The following is a 21403-nucleotide window of genomic DNA, read 5'->3' on the forward strand; positions in this document are numbered from 1 at the left end:
AAAAAAACCCTCAGTTACTCAGAATTCTAAATATATTTGTGAATAATGATGACATTTTGCTATATTCTAATGCAAAATGGAAACAGACGGCGGGTTACGACTCTAGCGCAGCCGAATATAGCGCACTAAGAGTAGTGTTACTTTTTCACACATCTACTCAAGTAAAAGTAAAAAGTATTGTGTGGTAAAATTACTCTAAGAAGTATTTTTTTTCAAAAAGTGACTCAAGTAAATGTAACAAGAGTAAATGTAACTTACTACCCACCTCTGATCTGCAATACAACCTGACTAAAACAACATGTGCTTCCTTAAGAAGAAAACACAAACAAACATCTTTAGTTATCAGAACCAAAAGCGGCACCATTAAGAATTCAACTTTTCCTAAAGCTAACCCATCATCATATTGTACCATAAAAAAAAGTACATTCACATAATCTCAGTGCAATAAGCAAACTTACGGGGCGGTAGCGGTCATATAAGGAACCGTCACTCCCACAGTCCAATAGCAGCTTAAGGAGGAGGCCGTGTTAATCAGTAGAGCACATAAAGGCTGCCTCACTCACTCCTCTGCAATTGATAGTCAAACTGTGTGAGTTTAATTTCTTCGTGGAGCCTTAGGCACAAAGCAGGAACCAGTTCCACAGCCAAGAAATAAAAACATACAGACATGGAGGAGCGTACCGGTAACCGCTCTTCTGGGGAGTATTGTGTACAGCGGCAGGTTTTGAATGAGGTACGTCTGGATGAGGTGGCGCAAAAAATGACATGGACCGCAAAGCCAACCTTCAGGGAACGACTGAAAGACTCCGTGAGGTAAACAAAAATAAAGAAATAATGCAATGACCGGCAGAGAAACACAGTGAGGAGTGCTTCTTATTTGGATGTGAGATTTTATTTGCATGGTTGTAAAAATGCCATCAGACAAATTGGTGGTGATTGATTAAGGCCATTAATGATAATAGGCAAGCAAAGTTTACCGTAGTGCTTTGTTGTAAGATTTCAGAATAACCTATGACATGCCATAAAAGACGTAATTTGGATGTTTTCATTTCAGACGTACACTCGACCTACCCGATGTATCAAAACTGCCTTCACAAAAATAACAGATTGAATTGAAACTGTGAGAGAAGTATTCATTCAACAGAAGTTTTATGACTGTGGTTGTAGTTTGCAGTGACGTAGAACCGCGCCACAATAATAAACACCTGTCAATGTTAAACAAAACAAATTTTAACATTCATTTTGGGAAATATTTCAAGCATTCCTTGTATTGGATCTGGTTAGATTCTATTTCTATTGCATCCCGTTGACGTCAAAACAGAGTTTGTGTAGCAAACTCAACAAGTGGCTCTATCGCATTTTATCATTCAGTTGGAAAACATCTTGTTTGCATTTGCTGCCAGTGGGCCACTTTTTCAAGGCCATTTGAGAAAGTTTGTAGCATGTGTTTCAACTCTTATGATCTTTTATTGTTACATTTTGGTGTTCAATGGACCTGCCATGCATGTTTTTGGAATGTGGAAGGAACCCGGAGGACAATTTATTGTAGTTTTTATACTATTACTGTATTTATTTTTGCTTTTATTAGTTTGCAATTTTAATAACCTTTGTCGAGTGCAGGATGCCTTAGTCCAGATTTGAGCGCACGTCCTCTGAACTGTGAGGCGGATATGCTAACCACTCGCTCACCGTTCTAACCCCATTCAGGAAATATTTTTCAACAAATGATTAGAGCATGTATTCACAATACTTTTGTCTACAAGTTTGTGATTTGTGTCCTTGCAACACTTTTAAGACATTGTGTGTGCCGTTCTGGACTGACTGTCGCAGGTGTTCAGTTCCCTGTGCCAAAGAAGTCTTATTGAGCTGGGTGCCTGTTCTTGGCTGGCTGCCTAAATACTCCATCAGAGAGAACGCAATCGGGGACCTGATCTCTGGCTGCAGTGTGGGCATCATGCATATACCACAGGGTATGTATATATGTATAATAAGGATGTTAAGATAGTAGCATGGAGTATATAGTCATAGTAGTCGAGCCAATTTCACGTCAGTTCACAACCAAATTTACCTCCACTCCTCACGCGTTAAGAAAACTAAAGGGAAACCTTAAACAAAATTAAAACTCTGCAGGATAACCGTCGGTCTCGGGTGGCTTATTTCCAATTTGAGATGGTGAGAAAGAGTAGAATGACGGAGAGTAGATCGAAAAAGAAAACAGGATTAGAGGTGCTGAGGAGTCGGGGCAGGGATGAGGGAACGACGGGCGCCAACAGCAGCCAATTATTCGTTTTTGTACCAGGCATGGCATACGCTCTTCTGGCTTCTCTGCGCCCCGTGTTCGGCCTGTACACCTCACTCTACCCGGTACTGGTCTACTTCATCTTTGGCACTTCCAGACACATCTCCATTGGTGAGTGAAAAAGACGATCATGTTATCACGGACACAGACGTCCTCGCTGGAGTCTTTATGAATATGTTGGCGTTTGTATTGTCAGGTACTTTTGCAGTGATCAGCATCATGATCGGGAGTGTGACAGAGCGGCTGGCTCCAGACAGTAACTTCCTTCTTAATGCAACAAATGGCACAGGAAGTGTAAACATCAATGAACGGGATGCTTACAGAGTGCAGATCGCCTGTTCACTCACAGTCCTGGCAGGGTTGTTTCAGGTGTTGTTTCCACTTTTTTTTTTTTTAAAGCGTTCTACCATGGTTAGGTTTTCAACCAGTGCTCTCTGTCGCTCACCCCAAGATCCTGTTGGGTGTGGTGAGGTTTGGGTTCGTGGTCACCTACTTATCTGAGCCACTGGTCCGAGGATACACCACAGGGTCGGCGTGTCACGTGTTGTGCTCCCAGCTCAAATATTTGTTCGGGGTAACGCCAGCTCGCTTCTCCGGTCCGCTCTCACTCATTTACGTAAGTATGTCACATTAAGACCATTTGTTTGAACCAATTCTGGATGTGCTCCTGGCCCAAGGTTAGGAAACACTCATGCAGACATCTCTTTCTGCCATTTTGACTCAAGCTGTCCAACCCTCCTATATTTTAGTCACCACTGTTTTTCCTTCCAGACGCTGGTGGAAATATGCCGCCTGCTACCGCAGACGGTGGTACCAGAGCTAGTTGTGAGTCTGGTGTCGCTCGCTGTTCTCATTGTGGTCAAAGAGCTCAATCAATGTTACAGGCAGAAGCTGCCCCTGCCTATTCCCATAGAACTCATTGTGGTAAGTCCTTCCTATCTTTAATCTTTATCACGACAATTAGCCAGACTTCACATTTTCCCTCAACAGATGAGACCGAGGGGATATTTGACCGCCTCTTTAAATCATCCGCGCACTCTTTTATCTTTGCAGATCATAGCGGCAACAATGATCACTCATTTTTGTGACCTTTCTGCAAAATACAACATTGATATTGTTGGGGAGATCCCCAGTGGGTGAGTAAATGTTTGTGATTTTAAGATGGCGGAAAGCTGTCAACGGATGATAAGATAATGACGACACCACTGTCTGTATCCAGAAATAATCTTACGGCTAAAAGTAGATTTTCAAGGGATGCACCAACAATTATATATTAGCCTACTTTAAGGATTAGATAAATGCCATTCAAAAATCGACTAAATCTTTAAAAGTACTTCAACATATACTAGGCGCAAACTTTTGACAGGCTCAGGAGCAGTATTGATAATAACTAGAGCTGCAAGCAGCTATAAAGGGCCCTGGCCACGTTGGGGTACTTGTATTTTTATTTGAATGAATAAAATTATAACTCTACAGATCCTGCAAGAATCATCATTTTTGTTAACAATAGCTTAATGGCTAGTGTAACACAAAATGTCACTTAACAATAAAAATTTTTTTGTGGGGAAATAAAAGACAAATATTTTTCTGGTCAAAGATCTTATTATAGCTACTTTTTGTTTCCACCTTTCTACCTACAATAGAAAAAGTGGATAAACTGTTAGATAATGACGGGATTATTCAAATATGTGCGGTGAAAAGAGCACCTGCAGAATGTGTGCGACAAATATTTACAATAGCTGAAGTCAGCCCACTGCCGCACATGCGTAGGTTAAGAAGAAACAATCGACAAAAATATCAGTTAAACTTTCTCCTTGTCAAGTCAACTGAAATTGTCAAATACAGATTTAAGCAGTTTCGCTTATCTTACGATAACTACAAAACTGAACAAGTAAACATTCTTTGTGTTCCACTTAATCTTCGCTTATCTCTAGTGTTTTCCTTCCATTCCAGGCTTAAGGCCCCCCAAGCTCCAGACGTGAATCTGTTTTCCGCGGTGATCGGTGACGCTTTTGCTGTGGCCATCGTGGGCTATGCCATCAATATTTCTCTTGGCAAAACATTTGCTCTCAAGCATGGCTACAAGGTGGATAGCAACCAGGTGAGGCGTACACTTAGAAAAACATTGTGATAGTGAAAATTTATAGAACAATAAAACTTGGTCGTTTAAGTCTCATTTGATACTTTTTTCAACGGGTTCATGCGTGTGATCTTGGCATGTCCCACATACTGCTCTGGTAACTACTGTCTGAGTGATGAATGGTTGAATGATACTAAATCTATTTTTTTCTACATGTATTTGCTGTCCACATAAAATGAGTCCTTTGATGGATTCAGAGATAATACAAACAGACCAGCATTTTATCTTTCTTTAATGGAGGTTGAAACAGTGGCTGGTTACATAGACCACATTTACATGCAGGCAACAACCCTTTTAAAATCCCAAATATTGGCAATATTCGGGTTTTGAAAGGCCATGTAAACACGTGCAATAACCCGAATATGCTCTTATTCCAGGTTTTTAAAAACCCGGAATAAGACCCCCTGGTTTACCCCTTTCATAACCGGAATTTTTGGCTCTCAAGCGGCTCTTTTAACTTAAGCTTTTCTTTTAAATATTTATGACAAATTTACGTGAAAAAGAGAGAGCGACATACGTAGAGAGAGAGAGAGAGCGAGGGTGAGGGAGGAAATGACGGAGTCGGCTCTTGAGGGAGGGAGTCGGCTCTCATCGTTCACTTCAAAGAGCCGGCTCTTTGTACCGGCTTGTTTGCAAACGACCCATCACTATTCTGGTTAATAGGTTAATTAAGTGTAATTAAGTTTTAAGCATTGCTTTTTTCTTTTTTTTTTGTTCTTCCAGGAGCTGGTGGCTCTCGGACTTAGCAACTCTATCGGCGGTTGTTTTCAGTGTTATTCCGTGACTTCTTCACTGTCACGAAGTCTTGTGCAGGAGAGCACCGGGGGAAAGACACAAGTAAATAAATCGCAGTGATCTTTGCACAACAAGTAGCTCAGATGACATGTTATATGTTGAATACATGTATTGTGTGTCTCATCAGGTTGCGGGACTGATTTCTTCCATCATCGTTCTGATTACCGTCCTAAAAATAGGATCTCTCTTTGAAGCTCTCCCAAAGGTATTTGGTTTCTCCGCTGACATTTTACATTTGAAAGGTCAAAACAATTAACGTTTTAATGATGTTGTGACTATTTGTGCATGTTTTTTCAGGCTGTCTTATCCACAATCGTGTTTGTGAACTTAAAAGGAATGTTTAAGCAGTTGAATGACGTGCCTATGCTGTGGAAGACCAACAAGGTTGATTTGGTATGACTCAATATTCATTTTCTTTACTTGTATACTTAGCTATGTATGATATTTATTTTGTTTTGTTTCACCTGTCTTTAATGCGTGACTGATTTATATTCCATGTGCAGAACTTTGTATGCAGCAATGGTTTGTTTTAAAGTGCTTTTATAAATAAAGTTGAGTTGAATACTCCAAAAAATGCAATTTTGCTAATTAGTACTTTGAGCTGATTGCCTCTTACTGCCCTCTAGCTCGTGTGGCTGGTAACGTTCACATCCACTATTCTACTCAACTTGGACCTGGGTTTGGCTGTCTCCATTGGCTTTTCTATGCTGACGGTTATCTTCAGAACCCAAATGTGCGCGCTCGTCATCATTTAGTGTGACATGCATGTGAGGTGGTTTAACATTTTGTGTCATCTCTTTTTCAGGCCACATTATTCAATCTTGGGCCAAGTGCCATCCACTAACTTGTATCTGGACGTAGAAACATACAAAGAGGTAATAATAATAATATCAACGCAGTAACGGTCGGACCAGTGAATGACAAAGGCGAATGTTGATATATATTTTGGACAATATAGTTACTGATACTGACTTATTACGACGGCGTATTAGGGCCACATATAATTTTTTTTCATATGGGGGGGGGGGGGGGGTAATATTTTGAGAAGAAAAAAAAAGAGGCAAATTTAAATATAAACTGACACAAGGCAAAATGGAATAGCATGTTATGTAGCTTTTTGTCATTATTGGGTGAAAACCACCTACGCCCAAATTTGGTCAATTTCCTATTTTCACCAATATCCCATTGGTCAAAGTGTTACTTTTTCAAAATGATCGACGGAAGTGTTCACAATGTCTTGTTCTCTTGAGCGATGCAATGTTAATACATTCACTGCCATTGACGGCTAGAGACGCCAAAAATGAATTTAAACTATTTCTATTAGTTTAACATTTTTTCCACTTTTGCTAACAAAAGTATTAAAACCTAGAACATTTTTTTATTGTAAATTTAGAACAGATATAAAATGTGTCATGTGATTAAGTACAATTTTAAAAAATTATCGCCTGACGGGTCTAATTAAAAAACATTTTTTAAAAATAAGGGCCGTTTAATTGTAATTAATCACATGATCTATATCTATTATAAATGTACAATAAAAAAATTCTAGGTTTTCATAAAAAATGCAAAAAATGTTAAATAGAAATAATTCACATGAATTTTTGACGTTTATAATCGTCAATGGCAGTGAATGAGTTAATCAGTCCTGTTAGTACGTCTCCTCTCGCCTCACGATCCACAAGTGAGTGACAGCGAACTAACGTTACATGCGGTATATCCTGTCGCGACACGTTATTTCTTTTTCTTTTTAAATATATTTTATTTTTTAATAAATTTTCTGGAAAACTTCTTCTGTGGTGGCCCAAGTATTTAACATGGTGTGGGAAACACTGAATAGCCAGGATGCGTCCGGTCTGTGCATTGCTCTGTATTGATGTAAATGCATTGTGACGTCATCGTTTACGCACTTTAAAATGGCAATGTCTTTTTTTATTTAAAATAAATAAATAAATAAAATGGCAATGTCTTACCGTCATATGGTTAATCTCTGCTAAAACAATTACTATATCCTTATTTGAAAACCTGAGCGTAAAATATTGACACAAACATCTGAGTGCGCTGTGTGTATTTTTTTTTCGCAAATCTGCCACTTTAGTCGCAAATTGACAAGTTTTTCTCTCGCTAATTTGACATTTCACAAAGTGGCAAATTTGTGAGTTTTCTTGGAATACCCCCCCCCCCTTCCCCTTAAAAAATATATTTATACGTGACCCTAACACGCCGTCGGACTGAATAAATTCCCCGACCAGATCTAAGAAAAAATTCATAAATGAACGAGACCAATTTGAGAGATTTTCTTGGTCTGTACCTGCAGGCTAGAGAGATTCCAGGAATCAAAATCTTCCGTTCTTCTGCAACAATCTACTACGCCAATGCCGAAATGTACTTGGAGGCCCTGCAAGAGAAGGTTTGTGTTTGCCTTGCATTTGATAATTTTCTGCTTTCATTCATCGCCATGCACTTTACACCCATTATCATGATTGGTAGAGTGGAATTCAAATCGGGAAGCTGGTGGCAGCAAAGAAAAAACAAGAAGCAACACTGAAGCAGCAGGAGAAAAAGACCAACAAAATTGAAGCAAAGCAAATGGTAGGTACATTTAAATTTGAACTGAAATGGTACCTCAAGTTAAATGATTTAAACGAAATTATTCCCCCCCCCAACAGAAGGTCAGCAATCTGCCCAATAGCACATCCTTGGAAGAGAAAAAAATCTCAACAGCAGAATTGGAAGGACAGAATTTTAAGCGCGGTGTCGCCTTGAAGCTGACCGAATCTCCAGCTAATGGCTTTAATAAAGAAGGCCAAGTCAACTGGGCCTACCAATCCGACACAATGCCTGACCCGAATTCCCACACCAAATGCCAGTATAACGACAGCCTGACGCAAACTTCAAATGACAAGAAAGAAGCCGGACCTCACAGCATCATCTTGGACCTCTCGACAACAAGCTTTGTGGACACCGTCGCCGTCAAGACCTTGAGAAATGTACTCAAGTGCCGGGATGACTACATTTTATTTGTAATCTTGTGCGTTTATTAATGTTCTGCCTTTCAGATTTTCAGGGACCTCGGAGATGTTGGCGTGGAAGTCTATCTCGCTGGCTGCCAAGGTCAGTCAATGGTCTTCCAAACAAAATAGAGAAACTTTTTCATCAACGCACACAAGTTACAAAAAGTTTGAGATATTTGGCTTGCGGGTGAAATATCAGGACTAATCTAAAATGCTCGTTCAGCTTGTTCTCCAACAATGAGCTAAATGGCAAAATTCACGGGTGTTTGATCCGGATTTGGACCGAAACATTTCCTGGTTCAATTGGAACTGGTACAGTCTAGCGGGACTAGATTTTCAAAATTAACTCATTCACTGCCATTGACGGCTATAGACGTCAAAAATTCATTTGAACTATTTCTAATGGTTTACATTTTTTCCCCCACTTTTGTTAACAAGAGTATGAAAACCTAGAAACAAATATTGTACCTTTAGAACAGATATAACATTTGTGATTAATTGTGAGTTAACTAGTAAAGTCATGGGATTGATTAAGATAAAAAATTGTGATCGCCCGACGCCCCTAATTTTAAATCTATTTTTTTTTATTGCGTCAGGTGATTTTTTTATTTTTTATTGCGTCAGGTGATTTTTTTTTTTTATTGCGTCAGGTGATTTTTTTTTTTTTTTGTAATTAATTGCATGACTTCACTAGACAGTGAAGTATTCGCGTTATAGAAGGGGGTTGGGGGTGGTGGAGGGGACAATTTTTTTTTAACTCATTCACTGCCATTGACGGCTTTAGACGTCAAAAATTCATTTGAACTATTTCTGTTAGTTTAACATTTTTTCCAGTTTGAACAAGAGTATGAAAACCTAGAAAAAATGTTTTATTGTACATTTAGAACAGATATAAAATTTGTGATTAATCGTGAGTTAACTATTGAAGTCATGTGATTAATTACAATTTTAAAAAATGATCGCCTGACGACATAATTTATAATAATCTTTTTTTTTTCTTTTTTTTTCAAAAACCTAATTTTTAATAATCTTTTTTCAAAAAAAGAAAAGATTATTAAAATTAGGACGTCAGGCGATAATTTTTTTTAAAATTTGCAATTAATCGCATGACTTTAATAGTTAACTCATGATCACAAATTTTATATCTGGTCTAAATATACAATAATTTTTTTTCATACTCTTGTTAACAAAAGTGGAAAATATAAACAGAAATAGTTCAAATTAATTTTTTTACGCCTATTGCCGTCAATGGCAGTGAATGAGTTAAAAACTGGGCCACCACAATTCCACAGAAAATTTATTGGATAACAAATGTAAATTGCTAAGCAATCTGGTGACCGGTGGTTGTGTTAGCACAACATACACCTCACGGTCCCACCTTGTAACATTGGAAATGCGCCACCAGAAACACTCAACTCCCATTCGGTCTGACTACAATTCCCATAATTCTTAGAAATGTAAGCAGGAAGTAGTTCTAGTTACGGTATAATGCGAATGTGAAAGTAAAAAGCCATTTAAAACTCATTTTTAATTGGTTTATCGTACGAATCGCCATGGCAATTGTGAGATTGACATACACACTTGGCTAGTTGACGGGATAAAAAAAAAAAAGCGCGAATGCAGGGATGAGACCTGTGTAAATGTAAAAGTGAGACAAAACAATGGAGCTGGCAAAACCCGCCCGGACCCGGGACAAAAGTCTCAATCTGGGACTGTCTCGTGCTATGTGAATGTTTACATTCTCACATCGTGACAACAAAGAATTGATCAGTAGTACCTCACCAGTGCCAATACTTCAAACAGGAAGAGATACTGGAAAAAATTTAAAGTCACAGAAAGTCACAAAAATTAACATCCTTGCAAATGGGGGTGGGGGTGGGGGGTGGGGGGCAGTCACCCGTTATGAATTTTGCCTTTCAGCTCCTTGTTTAGAAAACCGCACCTGTGAAGGTTTTAGCGCATTTGAGTTTCATCCTGAAATTTGAATGAAAGTCTAATATAAAGTCTATATAATGGCTTCCATCTGGTCAAATATTAGCCTGTGTGGTGGAGCAGCTGGAACGAGCAGGATTCTTCTCAGAGTCCATCCCAAAGCGCAGGCTGTTTGTCACCATTCATGATGCAGTGCTCCACCTCCTTAACAAACTGGGACAGACTGACGTCATCCTTGTGAGTTGGTCACCATATTTTCATCATTCCCATGTCAAGTGTCCAATCTCAACTCAAATGGATTCTTGGGTGTTTCCAGGATGTTTCTTACACCACCAAAATGTGACCAGCAGGGGGCAGCCTCATCCAATTCGCCATCTCCCCCTTGCTCTGGAACTGATGGCGTGCCATTGCTCACTATTGGTCCGAATAGTCTCCTCCCCCTATATAGGACGAAAGTCCACCACTTTTTAACATGGCGGCGCAATTGCCATGGAAATGCAGGGAGCCGTTGCTACGGCAACAAGCGTTTTTTGTTATATTGTCTAATGAGAGGCGGCGGCTTCCGTCACAGAAGCTCTCACACTCTGTGGCTCAAAAGAGGGGGTTGAGCGGCGTGCATTTATAGCCTGTGCGAGTGGCTAAAGTGTGAGCGCATGTATATATTTGTTATTAATATCTCGTCATAACAGCGGCAAAAGTTGGTTCCAAGATTGAATTAACATTGAGCATTTGTGTACAGTATGGTCAGCATTGACGTGTCTGATTCTGCTGACATCTTGAGTTTACCTCGACTTCAAGCACTCAGCGTATGTTGGCATTGTCACTTTCACATGACAATGGGTTAACTGTGTAAATAATATAAATATATGCAGGATATAGCGAGTTTAACACAAACCAAATACTTTGTGAATCTTTTCTTGGTGTCGTTCATTAACTCATTCACTGCCATTGACGGCTATAGACGTCAAAAATTCATTTGATTTTATTCTATTAGTTTAACTTTTTTTCCCCCACTTTTGTTAACAAGAGTATGAAAACCTAAAAAAAAAATATTGTACATTTAGAACAGATATACAATTTGTGATTAATCTTGAAAAAAAAAATAATAATAAAAGATAAAAAAAAAAAGTCTGGTTCTCATACTCTTAACAAAAGTGGAAAAAAAATTAACTAATAGAAATATGGATTTTTTTTTAATTTTTGATGTATTATAGCCAACAATGGCAGTGAATGAGTTAAACTAATGATGAATTAAACATGCTTTTATAATTGACTGACATTCACTGTTGTCCTCTATTTCTTTCATCATCAAAACAGATTATGATGTGATCGTCGGGTCAAAAGGTCAAAAGAAAAGTATGTAAGGAATATTCATGTAGCCATCCATTTTCTAAACTGCTCGACCTCATTCATTGTACGATATGTTTAATGAGGCTAACCACAAAGGGACACACAATTCAATTTTTACTCATTGACTGCCATTGACGGGTATAGACGTCAAAAATTCATTTGAACTATTTCTGTTAAAAAAAAAATCTCCATTATTTGTGATTAATCGTGATTTAACATTGAAATCAAGCGATTAATTAAAATAAAAAAAATAATTGCCTGACGCGATAAAAAAAAAAAAGAAGTCAAAATCATAAAAAATTAGGGGCATCAGGCGGTTTAAATGTTTTATCGTAATTAATCGCATTAGTTAATCACAATTAATCGACTTCAGTAGTTTACTCACGATTAATCTGTTTTAAACGTACAATAAAAAATTCTAGGTTTTCATACTCTAGTTAACAAAAGTGGGAAAAATTTTTAAACTAATATAAATAGTCCAAAGGAATTTTTGACGTCTTTTGCCGTCAATGGCAGTGAATGTGTTAATGTTGGCTGACATTTCCACTTACAAAGGGGCAGACTAGTTTGTGTTTGTGGCCTTCTCTTTTACGGTTAGGGTGCTCGGTGCTGGTCCCCTCCGCTCACTGCTATAATATTTACACAGTAAATTTGACGCTATTTAGCGTGGGAGCAAATAATCCGTTTCAGAGTAAAATTTACACTTGCAAGAGAGTAAAATAATTGAAAACAAATAATAAGTCACTCAAAGGTTGAGGAACAAACTTATGACCTTCAGCTTGGGAGACTGCCACGCTACCACCTGAGTTATGCCCCTCCTACTGTTTGAGGAGACCAAAAACATTTCTTTTGGTCTCTTGGAAGATTCCAGCTGATACGAGTGATACACTAACACACAGCAGGAGCTGCCTGGCTCAGGGAGTAGGTTGTCTCCCAACCTGAAGTTATGGGTTTGTTCCTCAACTCTTGAATTTCTTTTTTCTTCTTTTTTCACTCTCTTCTAGAGTGGGACCAAATAGACTGTTTAAAATTCAAGGTGAAAATATTTGTGAACAGTGTAGCTTACTTTGTTGGTCTTTCCTGCACAGTACATCCATTTTTATCAGATAATTTATTGAGCCTTTTCCTCCTTTTTTTCCCTTCAGTATAAAAAAAAAAGGCTCTAATAATGCTAAAATACTGGAGTACTGTTTATTAATTTTTTTACAATAGGACAGGATATTTATGTAATCTGATTTGAATGAACATTTGAAACTGCAAGAAAAGATAATTGACAAGCTCTTATGCAGTTATTCCAAAGTTAAACTTTGCTCATATCAGGCTGGATGTGAATAATTTTTGTAGTCCTTAAATCTGGTGTGGAGGTTTGCTGATATCAAAGGACAACCTTGGCTTTACACTTTATGTAGCAATGTGACAAGATTTCTCCAAAAACAATCTGTCAAAATGCAAATGTGGTTGAAATGATAACTTCAACCTGAGCACATCGCACCAAGAATTTTGAAAATTGTATGATGGGGGAAATTTAAATTTTTTATTTTTAAGGTATGAAGTGCTCATTTTATCTTTTACAAAATTCCTTTTTTTTTTTTTTTTTTTTTACAAAATCGCACCAAGATGACAGGCACTTTGTCACGTTGCTACTTCATCTGTACTTGTGCATCACATGACACTTCAGAGTGATGAACATTCTTGGAATCTGCCCGCAGCAGCATGCCTTCATTCTCCGCGATAAGATACTCCAGGTGATGTCTGCCCCATCGTGGGGTTATGAGGAGTTTCCACCGCTACAAACCCGAAAAGATAGTGAGTGGCCCATTCCACGGCTCGCTCATAAATACTCAAAAAGGATGTGTGGGAAAGTAGGGAAACATCCAAGGAAGCACATTCCTACAAAATGTAAGAAAAAATGTAAGAAAGAAAACTTCGATAAAGCAAACTGACCTCTTGAAGTGATCCGGTAGAGCGCAGAAGCTTGAACACAACAGTGAGCGGGATACACAGCATGGAGGAAAGGGCCAATGCCCAGCCACAAAGTTCACCCCACCACGGGTATGTGTACACATTGTTGTAGGTTAGGGGCTGGTAGTTCACCACATGGAATAGAAACACTCCCTAGAAGCAGACTTAAATGTCACAATTGTGCTATCAGCACACATACCAAATGTGAAAAGGCGCAAAAGTCGCACCTACCATGCAGACAAAAGGCGTGATGTAGGACCAGCACCACTTCATGTAGGGAAGGGGCTGATAGCCGATCATACGGGCCACGTCGTCCATGAAACGGTCGGCGCCTGACGACGTGAGGTCACAAGATCATGACATGCGATTTTTTCCCTCATTAACTGCCATTGACGGCTATAAACGTCAAAAATTCATTTAAACTATTAATTTTTTTATTTTTTATTTTTGCTCTTATAAAGAGCTCAGTATTGTTCATTCGGAAATGTCATCATCATTGCTCTTTATTTATTTATATATATATATATATATATATATTTTTTTTTTTTTTTGTATGTGGGTGAGTATGTGTATGTGCGTGCGTGCGTGCGTGCGTGCGTGCGTGCGTGCGTGCGTGCGTGTATTTGTTAGCTCACCAAAAACCTATTAGAAAAAATCCCATACCGTTCACCTAAACCGAACACCGCCGTCAGGAGACCCGAGGGGACCAAAGAAAACCAAGGAAGGTGAAATCCAGCACCGACCAGACACCACCCACCGGGCCACCCACCAGAATTCTTCCCCAACCCAAGAAACATCTAAATTCCAACAAATCCAAAAAATAAAAAATAAATCAGGGAGACCTCAAGAGACCGAAGGAGAGACTGAGGAAAGGAAGGAAGGACAGATGAAGCCGAGTGAGATCCACAGACACCAGCCTCCACCGATTCAATGACCAGAGGAGGAAGCAGATTGTGTCTGAGTTTCGGTAGATGCTGGTGTGGTGGATCTGGCATGCATGAAAATCTCCACCAAAGAGGGGAGCCGTCGACCCCTGCCAGGACAGAGCAAGCGCAACACCTCAGGGCCCCCCAGGCCGCGGCAGCGCCAAAGGACGACCCCCGGGCCCCGCCAGGGCCACCGGCCGGAGAGCAAACCCAGGAGCAGGAGCGCCCCCCACCCCAACATGGCCCGCGCCCCCGACCCAACGCAGCAGGACGGGGCACTGCAGGCCCGCCAGGCACCCCACCGGCCCCCAACCCCCGCCCCCCCCCGCCCCCCATCCACCCCCGCCATCCACCCCAACCCAGCCCCAGTCGCCCCCAAGTCCCCAATCCCCCAGACACCCCCCACCCCCAGCACCTACCCCCCGGACCCCCCCCCCCCCCAACAAAGCCGCCCCCGACCCCACCCGACCAACCGGCAGCCCCCCAACCCCCGACCCCCAGCCCCCGGGGACCACCCGCACCCAGGCACCGGCGCCGACGAGGGGCCGGACAGCGGAGCGGAGAGGGCCGCCGCGCCCACCCCACCCCCCGCCGCGTGGAGGGACGGAACACCGGGGGCAGAAGGGGGGATGGGGGCACCGGAGGACGGCCGACACCCCCGAACCCCAGGCCCAGCGGGGGAAGGCCCCGGTCGTCACCCCAGCGTTCTTTGTGAAAGTTAACCCCTGTTACTGAGTCCGCCAGCTCGCCGACTGGCGAACTCTACCCCTAAACCGTGAATGTGACCCCACCCAGTGTATATACAAGTGTGTGTGTGTGGTGTGCATTAAAATTAGGAGTAGGTGAACCGGAGCCGAGGGAAATGTTATTCCCACGCTCCGATCCACCCGCCTCCCAAGCATGTTACTGAGTGTATGTGGTGCATTAAAAAAAAAAATAGATAGGGGGGGGGGGGGGGTCGGATACACGGACAGGGGACCGCAGCACTGCTCTATACCGCGGTCCCCAACCGATGGCACCCCCACAAGCCCCCCCCCCCCCCCAGTTGTGTGGTGCATTAAAATTGGAGGGGAGTTGTAGGGTGAAGACGGTGTTTCCACCCTACACCCCCCCCCCCCCCAAAGTGTGTTATGTGCCCTATATGTCTATAAAAGTATATTGTGCAAACCTAGTGTAGTGAGTTAAGAGGAGCGACCAGCGGGGTGTTTTGTAAACACTGGAGACAAATGTCGGAGTCTGAGAGTCCCATTTTCTTCATCATATATTGAGTAATGTATGTTCTGTGAATAATTTTATATTGGATAAGTTGTAAATTTGTGTGTTTTGTCATTTTAAAAACATTTTCACAAACTTGAATCCAAAAGGCAGATTCCGGAGCTATAGACAAGTCTGTTTCCCATTTCGAGATGGGTAAAGACGTTTTATCAGTATATGAAAGTAACTTATATATTTTTGAGAGTTTTTTTGTTGTTGTCGGAGAAAGCTTGGTAATATCTTTAGCTAAAACAGGCGGTTGGAGCGTACCCTGGAGTGTTGGAATTTGTTTCTTTATCATACTTTTAACTTGCAAATAATGTAAAAAGTTTCAGTTTTTTATTTTGTATTTTTGGAGCAAGGATGTATATGATATAAACATATTATCTGAGAAGAGATGGTGGAGATGTGCAATTCCTTTCTGCTCCCACACACCTAAATAAAACGATTGGTCGTTAAGTTGAAAGTCGGGGTGATGCCGTAGGGGAGAAAGCCCGCAGGGCTCCACTTGGGCTTTTGTCATTTCTAGTGCCTTCCACCAGGCAGTCAGGGTGGCGGAAATCATTGGATTTTTAAAGCAGTTATGTCGCTTAATCGATGTTGTAATAAAGAGTAAATCTAGGAGTCTAAGGTTATTACAATCCTTCTGTTCTAGTTACAGCCAACAGTTAGTATCTCTATTGGGTTGTGCCCATAAAATAATATATTGTAGCTGGTTGGCTATATAATAGTGCATACAATTTGGTGCCTCTAGACCTCCTTTGGATTTATTTTTCTGAAGAGTAGATAGACTAATCTTTGCTTTTTTTTTATTCCAGTATAATTTTGTAACGGCTGAGTCCAACAACTGGAACCAGTTAGCCGTAGGTTTAAATGGAATCATTGAGAAAAAATTGTTTATTTTGGGTAAAACTTTCATTTTAATAGTGGCTATTCGTCCTATTAGAGAAATAGGAAGATTATTCCAGCGCTCCAAGTCACTATAAATGCTATCCAGAAGTGGAGTAAAATTTAAATTAATTAAATCAGTTAATTTAGGTGAGATTTTTATGCCTAAGTATTTTAAATTACCTATAGGAAATGAGTAGTGTGGGTCCTGGCTTGCAAGGTTCCATGAATTTTCTGTAATAGGTAGAAGTGTTGATTTTGTCCAGTTAATAGAATAGTCTGATAACTGTGAGAATTTAGTTATTAAGTTAAATACTTCCCCTAACAAACTATTTCTATTAGCTAAAAAAAAAATCCACTTTTGCTAATTATTTTTTAAAAATATTTTCTTCTTTTTTTTAAGAAGAAGAAAAGGTCATTAAAAATTAGGGGCATCAGCCAATTATACATTTTTATTTAATTAATTGCATGACTCCACTAGTTTTTTTTTTTTTAAAGAAAAGATAAAAAAATAAAAGATTATTAAAAATTAGGGGCGTCAGGCGATTACAATTTGTAATCGTAATTAATCACATGGCTTCCCTAGTTAACTCACGATTAATCACACATTTTATATATTTTCTAAATGTACAATAAAACAAACTTTCAAGGTTTTCATACTCTTGTTAACAAAAGTGGGGGAAAAACGAATAGAAATAGATAAATGATTTGTTATCATGGTCTCATTATTTTATATCACAAAAACATTTGAGTAGGGGTGTGTAGACTTCCACCGTATAAACAAACACCATTCACATACCCACTTATGGACAATTAAGAATTTTAAATGAACCTAACATACATACATGCCTGTGGAGAACATGCAAACTCCACACAGAAAGGTCAAGGCCTGGATTTAAACCCCCTACCTCAGAACTTAGTCTATAACCACTCATGCGCTATAAAACCTCCCACCAAAATCACAGTCACAGAAAAGAAAACAACACACTTGAGTGCAAACACGCAGGCCACGTCTCAAGGCAATTTGCATGCATGACTTTTTAGCAAAGTAAACATTTGGTGGCTAACACCATACCAGTAGCGTCTCCTCAGATCATTCAGGCGTCTTTGGGCTCAGATGAGCTCTTTTTTCTTTTTTTTTAACTCTCTGTTGTAGTGATTGCTGCTAGCCTTGTGTGGGGCGGCGGGCAAATGTTGACTGGCGGAGAGGTTTAAAATAGCGCAGCAAGACTACTTGGGCCGTGGCTGCCAACATGGCAATAACCATCAGATAAATTCCAGACCACCTCAACAACAAGTGAATCCACAATATAGAAATATTTAAATACTAACTAATTTTTTTTCAAATAATTCTAATTTTCTTTTCTTTTTTTTAAACACTTTTAAAATAATACACATTAAAACTTACCTACTTACCTACAGCCGTTGCTTTTTGCAGTTAGCGGAGTTAAAATGATTTGCCGCCAACTGGTGGTCAGCAATGGAATTACGCTCAAAATAAAAGTCGAAACAAAATAGTAATGTCAACAACAAAAATCAATGAAAGTGGGACTCGGAACCCAGAACCCACTGATTACTGTAAACCTACTTTATAAATGAATAAATTGAGTGTCACCTTTTAGCTAAGCTCTAGAAATGCAAACACAATTGTTTACGAAATATGTTGATTCAGAATTCATCTGTTGCTTCACTGTAAGTAAGCCTTCTCCCTGTTTACAATTTCGCACAGGAATTTGTTAAAGTAGCTGTAACATTTCAAGACTCGAGAGCATTTACACTTTTTATTTTATTTTACATTGTATTTGTAGGCTATGTAACTATGAATAAAAAATAAAAATAAAACGTCACAACTACTGTACTTCCGGTAAGCAAATGACCTCATGATGGGATGTTTCAGCTGCCTTTTGTTATCCCAGTGGTGGACAAAATGTCCTGGGAACATTACCCCAAATCAAGTTGACATTATCTGGCAAATCTGTCTGTACCAAATGTTTCCAGATAGTTTGTAACGTACAACAAAGTGAAAATCACTTGAGATAACTTTCGACATGAATTCACGTGGCTTACTGAATTCTTATGAAGTGATTTCAATGTGGCTGTATGGTTTATTATTATCCACGGCACGAAAATGCTCAGTTTTATTTGAACTAACAGCCCATTTCTTAAACCAAATGCAAGTCCCCATCTCTTAACTGCGGCCCGTTTAAAGTGCCGGCAGTGTGACCACACACACGTACGCAAACAGCTCCCGATTAGGTGTCACTGATTAAACTGACCTACCGACGGACGGTTGGTTTGTTTTGTCAGTTAACCCAAAATGACGCTGTATTGACATCAACTAACATAACCTTTTGTTGTGCAGTCAGTCACATGCAATGTGGCTCTATTTCGTCCCTCCCGACCGCCAGGCGGCGCTGCTGAAACAGCACAATTTATTTACCATCCGATTGTTAGCTTGCATTCAGATGCATAGTAGTTCTTGTTTGTTGTAAGTTGTCACGAAAGGTTGACAATTCATAAGGTACAAGCATATGTACAGATTCAAACCTATAGACAATTTAGAGTGTTCAATGAAACTGGCATCTATGTACAAAAGTCCATACAGCCGAGATTTTAACCCTGAAATACAGATGAGATGGTGATGCTAACCACAAATTTTACGAGAGACTGGTGAGTACTTGATACTATCTGTAATAGGGATAAACATATTATTGGCACCGATATTCAGCATGTTGACAAATATCAGTATTGCTACTGATAGAGTGGACAATATTATTGTACTCTTTGCGTGTTCAATAAATTGAAGTTGAGATTCTGGTGAAGAAGTCCCTTTGCAAAGGTAATTAATCAGAAGCTTCTGATCACACAAATGAAGTCACCCAAGCAGTGTTTCGTTCAAAAGTGTGTCTCCTCCTCCAGCATACAGCACATTTATTGAAAATCAGTGAATACAGGAAAATCCCTCTCCCCTCCCATCAGCAAGTTCCCATAGGTACAAAATCAGATTAGACTCCAACAGCAGTATATCAGCCTGTCCTTGGACTCTCTTTGACCGGACAGAGACTCCTCCAAACTATACTCCCTTTAGATAATATAGAAAAGAAACCTGTTACCTTCCTCTTTCCCAGGCAAGACAACAAAGGACTATAGATTGACTTAACATATGAATTAACTGTTGTCTTATTATTACACAGCTCTAACTAATATCCAAAACGGTTAAAATATAAATCGAAACAGAAAAACAATGTTAACAATCTAACATTCCCTCATTTGAGCTTGTGAGAGCTCAACACATTGAAACATTTTTTTCTTTCTTATTCAAAGGAAAATACCAGCCGGATCTTCATCATCGCAAACAGCAACGTAACATTAAGCAATGGTTATGTGGTGGAAGTAATTATCATTAAAACATCCCTTTAGCAGGAGAGGAGGTAGTTTAGCAGTCATATGGCATTAAAGAAAAATTTGATACATTAAAAGATTTTTAGTGGAATAAGCATAGCATATGTGAGGCTTAACACAAAATGTTGTTGTTCAAAAAGAGTGTCGCAATGTATCGGCAGATGTAGATAGATGCGTTCTTGCTTTGAAGTCATCTCTGGTTTGTTCTTTGTTGAATGAGAAGATGACATTGTCAACTTTTTGCAGAACCCCAGAATAGATTGCCTGCAAATGTGATTCAATCGTTGTGGAATGATTGCCCAGGAAAAGGCACTTGATTTGATCTCTGTTGACTGATGTCGAATGATGTCCTCAAACGGTCGCTCCAGTACCGAACACTGGGTGAGCTGACGTGGCTCCCAGGTCGGAGGTGATAAGATTGATGATCATCAGTTGGTGAGATAGCTGAGCCTGGGACGTTTCCGGCAGCCTTGTTGACCAGTTGTGGAATATCGTCTCCCCCTCCTTTGAACTCCGGATAACCTCTCACAACCTGAGAGCGAAACATGTTCATTTAGTCACTCAGAAACTTGCATAAATTTTATTTGGAGAAAAACCCCCCGATAGTTTTTGTTAGTTGGGATTAGTAAATGTTATTTGATTAAGATCCGTAGGTTCTGTGCTGTTGGAACAGGAAAATATCTATTTTTGTGACAGTGAAATAGAGCCCAGCCTTTGATTGAGTTGAATGACATTCGCTCATTCATTAATACAACAGACAGAGCTTGTAAATATTTATTTTTCAAATAGATTTCATATAATAGTAGGTCATTTTTTTACCATGACATTTACTGTTCTAAATTTGCATGAATGTGCCTTTCACCATCCTGAAAGGAATCATTTTACTAGCATATCATATAATCTCAACCCAGAACCTCACATATATTCATATCATATATAATATTTTGCAAACACTGGGCTCCAAACATTACATTTTTCAATTGATTCTGAAATAAAAGATATAATATAATATAATTACCTTCATTTGGCGATATGCTTCATTATTGTCTTCGTTTGCTTCAAACTTACTTTGTTTCCGCTCGATTTCCTCTGGTAGATTTCTTCATATTCAGACTGTGGTAAGCCTCGTAGCGTTCCTAAACAACATGCGATCGGGAGAGTCACCCTCCCCCACGCCGTGCTCTAGTTATTCACCAGACGCATTCAAGAGTTTTGATTGTCCCTTTAGATTAATTACAATAAAAAAATCGTAATTAATCGCATGAAATCACTAGTCAACTCCCGATTAATCACAAATTTTATATGTTATAAATCTACAATAAAAAAATTATAGGTTTTCATACTCTTGTTAACAAAAGTGAAAAAAAAATTAAACAATACAAATAGTTCAAATGAATTTTTGACGTCTATAGCTGTCAATGGCAGTGAATGAGTTTTAATGGTG

At 39.6% G+C, this 21403-nt stretch overlaps 2 protein-coding genes across 2 annotated transcripts; one reads left to right on the forward strand and one right to left on the reverse strand.

The window, feature by feature from the left end:
- Window positions 1-545: 545 nt before the first annotated feature.
- Window positions 546-11456, forward strand: LOC147179820 (solute carrier family 26 member 6-like). Its single transcript, XM_086067870.1, has 19 exons — window positions 546-813; window positions 1831-1970; window positions 2300-2410; window positions 2496-2668; window positions 2751-2915; window positions 3071-3223; window positions 3353-3435; window positions 4253-4400; window positions 5163-5276; window positions 5362-5439; window positions 5532-5627; window positions 5861-5967; window positions 6040-6109; window positions 7549-7641; window positions 7722-7823; window positions 7901-8221; window positions 8291-8345; window positions 10284-10414; window positions 10494-11456. The coding sequence occupies exons 1-19, from the start codon at window positions 668-670 to the stop codon at window positions 10518-10520; spliced, it is 2313 nt and encodes a 770-aa protein (XP_085923996.1). The 5' UTR covers window positions 546-667; the 3' UTR covers window positions 10521-11456.
- Window positions 11457-13066: 1610 nt separating this feature from the next.
- On the reverse strand, window positions 13067-17700 carry LOC147179821 (creatine transporter-like). The gene is made up of 4 exons (XM_086067874.1): window positions 17633-17700; window positions 13721-13821; window positions 13472-13642; window positions 13067-13314 (listed from the first exon to the last, which is right to left on the reverse strand). Exons 2-4 carry the CDS (start codon window positions 13805-13807, stop codon window positions 13168-13170), a joined length of 405 nt encoding a protein of 134 aa, XP_085924000.1. The 5' UTR covers window positions 13808-13821; window positions 17633-17700; the 3' UTR covers window positions 13067-13167.
- Window positions 17701-21403: the final 3703 nt, after the last annotated feature.

The sequence above is a fragment of the Leptonotus elevatus genome, chromosome 2 (assembly GCF_054856555.1).
Source record: "Leptonotus elevatus isolate MCC_2025b chromosome 2, RoL_Lele_1.0, whole genome shotgun sequence".
Taxonomy (NCBI): domain Eukaryota; kingdom Metazoa; phylum Chordata; class Actinopteri; order Syngnathiformes; family Syngnathidae; genus Leptonotus; species Leptonotus elevatus.

Excerpts from the sequence above, each read along its gene's own strand:
- LOC147179821 (XM_086067874.1), bottom strand. The coding sequence starts at position 13,807 with ATGGACGACGTGGCCCGTATGATCGGCTATCAGCCCCTTCCCTACATG. Across the intron at positions 13,643-13,720 it reads TCACGCCTTTTGTCTGCATG|GGAGTGTTTCTATTCCATGT; the intron begins GTAGGTGCGACT and ends GTCTGCTTCTAG. Across the intron at positions 13,315-13,471 it reads CTACCGGATCACTTCAAGAG|CGGTGGAAACTCCTCATAAC; the intron begins GTCAGTTTGCTT and ends TCGGGTTTGTAG.
- LOC147179820 (XM_086067870.1), top strand. The coding sequence starts at position 668 with ATGGAGGAGCGTACCGGTAACCGCTCTTCTGGGGAGTATTGTGTACAG. Across the intron at positions 814-1,830 it reads CGACTGAAAGACTCCGTGAG|GTGTTCAGTTCCCTGTGCCA; the intron begins GTAAACAAAAAT and ends TGACTGTCGCAG. Across the intron at positions 8,222-8,290 it reads CCGTCAAGACCTTGAGAAAT|ATTTTCAGGGACCTCGGAGA; the intron begins GTACTCAAGTGC and ends TCTGCCTTTCAG.